This window comes from Arachis hypogaea, chromosome 19 (assembly GCF_003086295.3).
Source record: "Arachis hypogaea cultivar Tifrunner chromosome 19, arahy.Tifrunner.gnm2.J5K5, whole genome shotgun sequence".
Classification (NCBI taxonomy): domain Eukaryota; kingdom Viridiplantae; phylum Streptophyta; class Magnoliopsida; order Fabales; family Fabaceae; genus Arachis; species Arachis hypogaea.
In genome coordinates this window covers 107209953-107221432 of record NC_092054.1, presented here as the reverse complement: position 1 = coordinate 107221432, position 11480 = coordinate 107209953, and the positions used below count along the sequence as shown (strand labels likewise).

General features: G+C 45.9%; 2 protein-coding genes across 2 annotated transcripts; both read left to right on the top strand.

The window, feature by feature from the left end:
• The first annotated feature begins 6784 nt into the window (after positions 1-6784).
• On the top strand, positions 6785-7936 carry LOC140182311 (uncharacterized). Its single transcript, XM_072228474.1, has 2 exons — positions 6785-7286; positions 7563-7936. Exons 1-2 carry the CDS (start codon positions 6785-6787, stop codon positions 7934-7936), a joined length of 876 nt encoding a protein of 291 aa, XP_072084575.1.
• A 30-nt stretch (positions 7937-7966) lies between these two features.
• On the top strand, positions 7967-8866 carry LOC140182310 (uncharacterized). Its single transcript, XM_072228473.1, has one exon. It carries the CDS (start codon positions 7967-7969, stop codon positions 8864-8866), a length of 900 nt encoding a protein of 299 aa, XP_072084574.1.
• Positions 8867-11480: the final 2614 nt, after the last annotated feature.

The following is an 11480-nucleotide window of genomic DNA, read 5'->3' as shown; positions in this document are numbered from 1 at the left end:
AGAAGACGACCCGAGGTTTGAATACTCGGTTAACAATTTTTAAAGGGGTTTGTTACTTGTGACACCCAAAACGTTTGTATGAAAGGACTTTTGAAGGTTTAGAAACTATACTTGCAACGAGGATTTATCCGCAAATTTCTAGACCACGCAAAAGTTCTCTCATCAAAATGGCGCCGTTGCCGGGGAACTGCTAACGTGTGCCTTATTATTGGTTATTGTAAATATTTTTCTTTTGCTTGTTTATTTATTTTTGTTTTTCCTTTTTATCTTTATTTGCTACCATGAACTCTCACCCCTCTCGCTTTGAGTTTGGTTCTAACTTTGTTGAAGGAAATAGAAGTTACAGCAGGAATATGCATCAAGGTCAGACCAATCAAGGATGGATGGAGTCAAGAGGATCTAATCAACCCTTTAGGCAGCAACACCCTTCGAGATATCCTGGACAAAGACCATTCTACCGTGCATACCCAGCTGAAAGATATGGTGGACAACCTTGTAACTACCAACAAGCCCCACCCCGTGCATATAAACCATCCTTTCAACATAACCTCGAACCACCACACTCACAAGCTTCTCTTCACCATTCGCCACCATATGATCCTTCCTTACCCCAGTACCAATCCAATCACTCCCAACCACCACCACTTCTCTATGTATCATGCCCAAGTCCGGCAACCTGAGAAGCAGAGGTTTGCCTAAAGGAAACAGTAAATAAATTTCAAACAACCATTCGACAACTGGAGCAAGTAGTAATTCAATGGGTTTCTAGGTGCTCAAATACACAAGGATTAGCCACAGCCCCATGTGAACAGTCTAACGAAGAGCGTAACATAAAGGAGATACCAGAAACTCCAGTGGACAAGACAGAGAATGAATTCGTACTAGAACAAATAGAAGAAGCTGTCATTGTTCAAGAAGAAGAGTTGGTTGAAGATCTAGGAGATGCTGAACCTCCATGGGAATCCAGAACTGAGGAGAACTCCGTCAAGGACGCTACAGTTGATGCTAAGGAGGATATTGTACAATCCCCAAGGCAAGTTGTTCATGAAGAATCAGACGGAATGATCCAGGACACAAATTCCCTTGATGATGATAGTCACAAGTCAAATTCTCTTAGTAATGAACTTGCATCCACAAGTGATTTCTTTGAGATCGAAGAATCTTCCCCAAGTGAATATGAAGACGATGCGGAGGTAGATTTTTCTCAACCTCCAATCTATGACTCAAGTGATGAGGAAGACATAGAAGACTTTGACCAGGACATAGATACAATTGTAGAACCCTTCAAGGAAGTGGAAGAATTTACAGAAGAGCACAAGGGAATGGAACTTACAGAACCACCGGAAACACCTACCCCAAGGCCATTGCCACCTAATACAAGCTTCAAGTGGGTACAATCCTTAACCTTTAACTTTGCTTATTCACTTGAATATGGTTTGCTTGAAACAGATGGCCAGCTTAGAGCTCTTTGCGGCTTTAAGAGTAAGAGGGAAATGGCTCGTACTCAAAGTTGGTGCACAAGGTTCAATAAGGTTCCACACTTCACCTCGAAGTACACGGATTGGTATCATGCTTCATTGCATGGATCACGGAGAACGTTTGGTCACCATGGTGAGATTCTACTTTTTAAACCGCCCGGATGGAAACATATAGATCAAGACGGAGTCAGATTTAAAAACAAGGCTTGGGATCCTGGAATCTATTCTGACATTCGTCATCCCGGGAGCCTAAAAATCTGTTTGAAGCTGCTCAGAAGCTTTACATGCCTAGTTTGGGACCCCAGAGGCTATTGGCATTCCAAGCACTGGTGGAGATTTCTGGATGAATTTAAACACAAGCCACCATAACAGGAAGCCCTTCCAATGTCCAACTTAAGGACTTTAACTAAAAGTGCTAGGTGGGAGACAACCCACCATGGTATGGTCGTTCCTTTTGCAATTTTAATTTTATTTAGTTTTGTTTGTTTTTGAATTTTATTTCATTTTATTGAACCTGGAATCATGCATAGCATTCATATTAAGCATTGCATTCTGCATACTGCATTCTACATTCATTAAAAAAAAACGCCACGCGACGCGACCGCATCAGCGACGCGTCCGCGTCGCAAGGAGAGGGAAGAAAAGAATATGAACAGAGAATTACGCAGGAGCAGGGCTGGAGGCGTGCTAATGGCACAAATCGTCCCACGCGACCGCGTCGCCGACGTGACCGCGTCGTATGGGAATAATGACCTCCCACGCGACCGCGTGCCCCACGCGGCCGCGTGACCAAGATTTCGACGTAATAATGATGCACAGCCGAAAGTTGTGCTAGGGTGGTGCTGGACTGGCGCTGGATGCGCAATCCATCTCACGCGACCGCGTGCCCCACGCGGCCGTGTCATATCCTTCTGAAAGCCCACGCACGCGATCGCATGCCCCATGCGATCGCGTCACTCAATATTTGGCAATTAATGATTTTTGAACAGAGAGTTGTGCGAGAGCGAGGCTGCCCTTGCGCCAGTAGCATAAAACGGGTCACGCGACTGCATGACCGACGCGACCGCGTCAATCAGTTTAAGCGTGCTTGCGACCGCATGCCTCACGCTACCGCGTCGCTTGCGCCGCACAGCTTATCCTAATTTGCCAAATATCTTATCTTTTCTCCCCCAATCCTAATTTTTCCTCCCTCTTTCTTACTTACCTCTTCTTCCCTTCTTTCCCTTCCCATTCTTCTTATCTTTTATTTTATTTTACTTATTTTATTTGCATATTTCATTCATTGCATTTTAATTTTGTGCATATTTTTTCTATTCTACATTTATTATTTTTCCTTTGGTGTTGATTTTCTTATTTAACTGTTGCAACTTTTCTGGTATTATTTGGTGCTTAGTGACTTGTTTACACTGTTGGGTAATATTATTTAAATCAATGCTATTCTTTTATGATATTTGTATTCTTTTTTGCATTGACATGAGCTTATACTGTCTTTCATTTCCCACACTCTCCTCCCCTATGTTTCAAATCTTGCACCATTGGTATGCCATGGCTTCTATTGTTTTCTCACGTACATGTTGAAGCTTCCATGTAAATGAGACCCTTATCATTTGGCATTAACCCACCCATACTTCTTTTATTTTCTTATCTCTATTTCTGGGTTACTCTTCTTCCCTTTTTCTTTCAGGATGGCCACCCGGAAGGGAAGCGGAAGACGTTTTACATGGGGAGACAGACAAGTCCATCTGCACAATCCTTAGAGAAAAGCAACAGTTGAAACAACCCGTCCACCTATAAATCTCAGCATGCACCGAGGACGGTGCAATCTTTAAGTATGGGGAGGTCGATACCGATCTCCATGGGTTAGTTATTCTCTTCTCAACACCAATGTCTTATTTTCTTCATTAGTTCATTGTTGCATTACATAATAGATTGCATGTGTAGTTAATTGTTTGCATTTGAATACTACTTGGTTGAAAAATAATAAATTTCTTCTAAAGACCCTATTTTTGAAAAATTTCACTAATTTAAATTAAAATTTTTTATGTTAAAACTTGTTTGAAGTTGTAATTGGAACATGGTTTTTGAGCCAAAGAACACACAACCTGTGAGATTTTGAGCTTATTTACATGGTTACATTATTTAACCATAAATATTTTATTCTTGTGTGTTTACTTCTCTATAATTGTGATCTTTGCTTTGTTTCAGTCTATATGTCCAATATTTAGTGTATTTACATGCTTGCATATGATTGAGGCCATTATTTGATTTTAGCTCACTTATCCCAAATAAGCCTACCCTTTAAATCACCCTTGTCAGCCACTTTGAGCCTTAAAATCCTCATTTGTTCTATATCTTACCACATCACTAGCCTTAAGCAGAAAACAAATCAATTATCCCAATTAAATCTTTGGTTAGCTTAAGATAGTGTGTTAATTAAGTGTGGGAAAACTGTGGAAACATGGGTTAATAAAGGAAAAGTATAATGTTTCTAATTTATTTGAATATCAAGAATTTGGGAACCTACTCATGAAAAACCAAAATAGAAAAATAATAGAAAATCCATGTGCATTGATAAGTTATGTTTGTTTCTCTACAAAAAAAAAGAAAAAAAAAGAGAAAAAAAGAGAAAAATCCAAAAATAATCAATAAATAAGTAAATAAGGGGACAAAATTACCCCAATATTAAGTTTAATAAAAGATCAATGCACATGTGATAAAAAAAATTAAAGAAAAAAATTTGGTACATGAGTATGGGAATTATACAAAAGTGAGAATTATGGGTAGCTAGGCATGAATTTAAAAGTATATAGAGAAGACCTCATGATGTTTGCATTGGTATATTAAACATTGTTGATTGGTTAGATGAAGAACAAGGTTTAGAAAGCATGACTAGAGAAGAATAGAGTGAATAACCCTATACACTTGAGAGATTAGAGTGATATACACTACCAGTGAGGGTTCAATGCTTGATTCTATGTTCCCTGCTTTCATGAGCTGTCTTCTTACAAGTTTACTTGCTTTTTATTGTACGATTTGAATTAGTAAAAATTGGTTTGTATTTGTCTTGGAGAACTTGTTTACTTTTAAACCAAGTAGGTAGAAACATTTTGCATGTAGTTGCATTCATATAGATAGGATTGCATTTCATACATCCTACCATTCCTCTTCATTTTTATAGCTTCTCTTGAGCTTAGCATGAGGACATGCTATTGTTTAAGTGTGGGGAGGTTGATAAACCACTATTTTATGGTTTATCTTGTACTCAATTGAGTGGTTTTTATCAACTCTTTACCCACTTATTCATGCTATTTGCATGTTTTACATTTTCCTTCCTGATTTTGTGCTATGATTGAAAACATGCTTCTTTGATCTTATATTTGCTTATTATTAATCCTCTCTTATTACCATTAGATGCCTTGATATGTGTGTTAAGTGTTTTCAGAGATTACAGGGCAGGAATGGCTCAGAGGATGGAAAGGAAGCATGCAAAAGTGGAAGGAATACAAGAAGTTGGAGAAACTGCTAAGCTATCCAGCCTGACCTCTTCGCACTCAAACGGCTATAACTTTAGCTACAAAGGTCCAAATGACGCGGTTTCAGTTGCGTTGGAAAGCTAACGTCCGGGGCTTCGATTTGATATATAATATGCTATAGTTGCCCTGACGCTAGGTGACGCGAATGCGTGATCCACGCGGACGCGTCGCATCTGCGAACTTCAATCCGCGCGGCCGCATGGACAACGCCTCCGCGTCACTTGTCCGCGACCTGAACGTACTAGAATATGCAGGGGGCGATTTCTGGGCTGTTTCTGACCCAGTTTTCGGCCCAGAAAGCACATATTGGAGGCTATAAAGTGGGGGAATGCATCCATTCAGAGAGAGCTCGCCAATTTTCACTTTCCATGACTTAGATTTAGTTTGAGAGAGGTTCTCTCCTCTCTCTCTTAGGATTAGGATTAGGATTTAGGACTTCTCTTAGTTTGTAAGAGTGACTCTCGATCCAGGTTTAATATTTACTTTAATGCTTTTATTCATACTTATAAATGTTGCCAACTTGAGTTATGAATACTTCCCATGTTATGATTTGAATTAATGATTATTTGAGGTATTTCAGTTATTGATTGATTTCTCTTTAATTTGTGTTTCCATTGTTTCCAATCTGAAGATATTCTATTCCAACAATTTACTTTTTCTCTTTTTGGTCTTGGTTAAGAAATCAGTAACTCAACAGTTATCAAACTCAACATAATTGATAATCGTTATCTTGCTAATTGAACTGAACTTCAATAATCCCAACTTTTTCTTAGGAAATAAATAGGATTCGAAGGTCAACTAATTAGTCCCTTGACTTTCCTTTACTTTAGTAAAGGTTAACTAAGTGGAATTTAGATTCAACTTTCATTATTGTTGGGAGAGATAACTAAGTTGGACTTCCAATTCCTTTTACCTTGCCAGAAGTTTGCTTGACAGTATTTATTTATCTTAATTGCCATTTACTCTACTTGTCATGCAAATCACTTGCTCTCACCTTCTAAACCCCGATTACAACCTTTATAGCCAATAATAAGAACATACTTACTTGCAGTTCCTTGAGAAGACGACCCGAGGTTTGAATACTCGGTTAACAATTTTTAAAGGGGTTTGTTACTTGTGACACCCAAAACGTTTGTATGAAAGGACTTTTGAAGGTTTAGAAACTATACTTGCAACGAGGATTTATCCGCAAATTTCTAGACCATGCAAAGTTCTCTCATCACACCCCCCTTTCCACGTGAAGTGCTTGGGATCCCGCCTACACCAGCCCGGTGGCCTACGACCAGACGAGACCCCCCACTAATCAGGATACCTACCCGAACCGTCCGGTACCCGACATACCGAACATTGGCGCCGTCTGTGGGGACTCGTCCATGGACTTCGTACTGGTCCAAGGTGGAACAGGCTGCGAGGCCGAGCCCGGAGAGGAGCACGCCGCGACTGCTTCGCGACAGCGCACAAGATCCCTTCCAAGACACACAACACAATCTCACGAGAGACGCCCCTTCGGGGGAACTGGCGACAAGCACGCCAGAATAATACAAGAACTACGCCATAGGATGCAAGACATGGAACGCTGGCTAGCAGACAGGGAGCACGACCAGTCCCCAGGCTGAATTTGAGAGCGCGGGAGAGAGAGGACACGCGAGAAGACGCCACGACCCCATCATCTATGCCAGGCATGAGAGGCAGCGTACTGTAGATCGCGAACACGAAGACGCTCGTCAGGACGACGATGAAGGAAGAACGACGAGAACGCGGGGACCCGTGATAATGGGAGCGACCCCATTTCATCGTTCCATACTCGAGGTCCGGCTGCCAAAACATTTTGACAAGCCAACGGACATGAGGTACGACGGGACGCAAGACCCGCTGGAACACCTCACGGCCTTTGAGGCCAGGATGAACATGGAGGGAGTGGGAGACGAGGTAAGGTGCCGCGCTTTCCCGGTTACCCTGGCGGGACCTGCAATACGGTGGTACAATAACCTCCCGCAGGGCTCAGTGACTGGTTTTGCGGACATCAGCCATGCCTTCTTAGCCCAATTCACAACCAGGATCGCAAAAGCGAAGCACCCAATCAACCTGTTTGGGGTGACTCAGCGACCCGACGAGCCGACCAGAAAATACTTAGACAGATTCAACGACGAGTGCCTGGAAATTGGCGGGCTAACAGACTCAGTTGCAAGCTTGTGCCTGACAAACGGACTCTTGAACGAGGACTTCAGAAAGTACCTCACCACGAAGCCGGTGTGGACCATGCAGGAGATCCAATGTGTAGCCAAGGAGTACATCAACGACGAATAAGTGAGCCAAGTCGTGGCCGCCAACAAACGGTAGCCCTCCTACAACCAAGACCAGCACCGCGAGAGCAGAGAAGGTCAAAAGGAACACGCCAGGGACGGCGGTCCGAGCAAGGCACCCAGACCGTTTCCTCGGGTCGGGAAGTTCACCAATTACACTCCCCTCACCGCACCAATCATAGAAGTTTATTAACAAATCGCCGAAAAGGGGATCTTGTCAAAATCCCGACCACTGAAGGAATGAACAGGGGGAAATCGAAGCCTTTACTGTGACTACCACAAAGGCTACGGGCACAAAACACAGGATTGCTTCGACCTGAAGGACGCATTGGAACAAGCGATCAGGGATGGGAAGCTAGCTGAATTCTCCCACCTCATTAGAGAGCCGAGACAACGGAACCGCGACCAGGACGGCGAGGATAGGACTCGGGCAGCCAAGCGATGCCAAGAACCAGCGGAAGACGACCAGGGCCTCACCATAGTGAATGTGGTAACAGCTAGGAACGCGGCACCTAGGTCAAGGTGGGCACAAAGGAAAGACGCCAAAGTCCTGGCAGTCTCCTCGTCCTTTGCGCGAGGCACGAGAAAGCTCCCACCCATTTCGTTCGGCCCGGAAGATTAGTGGTTTCACAAAGTCGGAGAAAGCCCTCCCATGGTCATAACGGCTAGAGTAGGAACCGGTCTCGTCAAACGAATCCTTGTAGATACAGGGGCAGACTCGAACATCATGTTCTGTAATGTGTTCGTTGCCTTAGGCCTAAGGGACGCCGACCTACAGACTCACCAGCACTGCGTTGTGGGGCTCGGCGACCATTTTATCAAGTCAGATTGCATAATCACCCTACCAACCTCATTGGGACAAGGCCAAGGGAGAAGAACGATAATGGCCGAGTTCGTGATCTTACGAGACTCCACCGCTTACAACATCATCCTGGGGAGAAAGACAATCAACGACCTAGGAGGAGTCATCAGCACAAGGATGTTGGTAATGAAGTTCATAACTGAAGAAGGGTCAGTAGGGTCTGTGAGGGGAGACCTGGAAACGGCAGTCGCTTGCGACAACGCCAGTCTCTCATTAAGAAAGAAGTCTAAAGAGGCATCGGGAGTATTCCTCGCCGACCTGGATGCCAGAGTCGACGACAAACCCAGACCCAAACCCGAAGGGGACCTGGAAAAGTTTAGGGTCGGAAACTCGGAGGAAAAATTCATGTTCGTGAATAGGAACCTCCCCCACGAGTTGAAAGAACCTCTGATGGAAATGATCAGAGCCAACGGTAATTTGTTTGCCTGGACACCTACCGACATGCCGGGTATAGACTCCGGTCTCATGTCACACCACCTAGCCATCAGACCAGAAGCCAAACCAGTGGCTCAAAGGAGGAGAAAAATGTCTCAGGAAAGGGCAGAGGAAGTGGCCAGACAGACGGCCAGCCTCCTCGAAGCGGGGTTCATCCTGGAGCTGGACTATTCGACCTGGCTATCAAACATGGAAGCTGGTAAAAAAGCACAATGGGAAATGGAGGATGTGTGTGGACTACTCCGATCTCAATAAAGCATGCCCTAAGGACTGCTACCCCCTCCCCAACATCGACGCTACAATCAGATACCGATGCACCGGCCAGACGAGGATAAAATGGCGTTCATAACGCCGGGGGGGACCTACTACTACAGGGTGATGCCCTTTGGCCTGAAGAATGCGGGGGCAACGTACCATAGGCTAATGAACAAAATATTCAGCGACCTCATCGGCAAGACGGTGGAAGTCTACGTGGATGATATCCTCGCAAAGACCACCCGGCCTGACGATCTCATAAGCGACCTAGAGGACGTGTTCGCATCCCTCCGACAACACGGCATGAGGCTCAACCCGCTTAAGTGCGCCTTCGCCATGGAGGCCGGAAAGTTCCTGGGATTCATGATAACCCAGAGGAGAGTGGAGGCCGACCCTGAAAAGTGCCGAGCAATACTCCAGATGAGGAGCCCGGGCTGCATCAAAGACGTTCAGCGGCTGACGGAAAGGCTCACCGCATTGTCCCATTTCCTCGGTGCATCGGCAGCGAGGGCCCTGCCCTTTTTCGGTCTGATGAAGAAGGGAATAGAATTTGAGTGGACCCCTGCGTGCGAAGAAGCTTTCAACCACTTCAAAGAGATTCTAGCAGCACCCCTGGTGCTCGAGAAGCCGAAAGCCGGAGAACCACTCTATCTGTACCTAGCCATAACAGAGGGGGCGCTTGCAGCGGTGTTGGTACGGGAAGAAGGGAAGGCCCAGCAACCAATCTACTTTTTGAGTAGAGCACTGTAAGGGGCAGAAATTAGATACAGCAAGCTGGAGAAGCTGGCACTGGCACTCCTGGTCTCCTCCCGCCGACTGCGACAGTACTTCTAGAGTCACCAGGTGGTCGTGAGAATGGATCAGGGGATTCGTCAGGTGCTCTAAAAACCTGATCTGGCGGGAAGGATGATGACCTGGGCCATCGAATTGTCCCAATATGACCTAAGCTACGAACCCTGACATGCGATCAAGGCGCAAGCAATGGCAGACTTCCTGGTGGAAGTAATCGGGAACCCAACCGAAGTCGCAGACACACGGTGGAAGCTCCATGTAGACGGAGCCTCCTACCAGACGTATGGGGGCGCCGGGATCATCTTAGAAAGCCCGGCCAGAGTCATCTACGAAAAATCAGTTAAGTTTGAGTTCCCCGTATTGAACAACCAAGCAGAATACGAAGCCCTCCTGGGAGGCCTGGTTCTAGCTCGGGAAGTCGGGGCAACGAGACTGGAAGTGTGCAGCGACTCGCAGGTCGTCACCGCGCAGGTAAATGGAAGCTACCAAGCCAGAGACTCGCTGCTGCAGAAATACTTAGAAAGGGTCAAGGAACTGAGCAAACAATTTGTGGAGGTCACGGTCCAACACGTCCCAAGGGAAAGGAACACACGGGCAGACCTCCTATCCAAGCTGGCAAGCACAAAACCTGGAACCGGCAACCGCTCCCTCATTCAAGGCATCACGAAAGAGCCGGCAGTTGCCCTCCACCTGACCAAAATAAGCCCTTCTTGGATGGACCCCATCACTAACTTCTTGGAAAACGGAAAACTCCCTGAGGACGAGAAGGAAGCCAAAGCAGTAAGAAGGGAGGCCGCCAAATACACGGTCATATAGGACCAGCTATTCAAAAAGGGACTCAGCCAACCCTTGCTGAAGTGCCTACACCCCGATCAGACGGACTACGTACTCAGAGAAGTCCACGAGGGGTGCTGCGGCCATCATATCAGGGGCAAAGCCCTAGCAAGGAAGCTCATCCAAGCTGGATACTACTGGCCGACAATGATGAATGACTCCAAGGGATTCGTAAAAAAATGCGCGAAGTGTCAACAAAACGCCAACTTCCACAGAGCGCCAGCTTCCGAGTTGAGCGTACTGACGTCTACTCGACCTTTTGCACAATGGGGAGTCGACCTTTTTGGGACCCTTCCCAGTTGGCCCGGGGCAGGTCAAGTACCTCATAGTTGCCATCGACTACTACACCAAATGGATAGAGGCTGAGCCGCTGGCCAGCATCTCCTCATCCAATTGTAGGAAGTTCATGTGGAGGCAGGTGATAACCCGTTTCGGCATCCCAGAGATCGTCATCTCGGATAATGGGACGTAATTCAGAGACAAGAAGTTTGCGGAGTTTCTCACCGGCTTGGGGATAAAACAAAAGTTCTCCTCGATTGAGCATCCCCAGACAAACAGACAAGTGGAGTCCGCAAATAAGATCGTCTTACTAGGTCTCAAGAAGTGTTTAGAAAGCAAAAAAGGCGCATGGGCCGACGAGCTCACCTCGATTCTCTGGTCCTACCGAACAACCGAGCAAAGCTCCACAGGGGAAACCCCCTTTCGCCTAACGTACGGGGTCGAGGCGGTGATACCCGTGGAGATCGGCGAGCTGAGCCCGCAGCTACTTCTCGTGGGGTAGAAGAAGCGGTGGACAAAGACCTGGTAGACGAGGTCAGAGAGATGGCCCATTTGGCAGAGGTAGCACTAAAACAAAGAATAGCCCTACGATACAATACCAAGGTCCTCAAAAGGGAATTTGAGGAGAGAGACCTCGTCCTGCGATGCAACGTTGTTGGGCTACCGACCCCAGAAGAAGGAAAGCTAGCAGCAAACTGGAAAGGCCCCT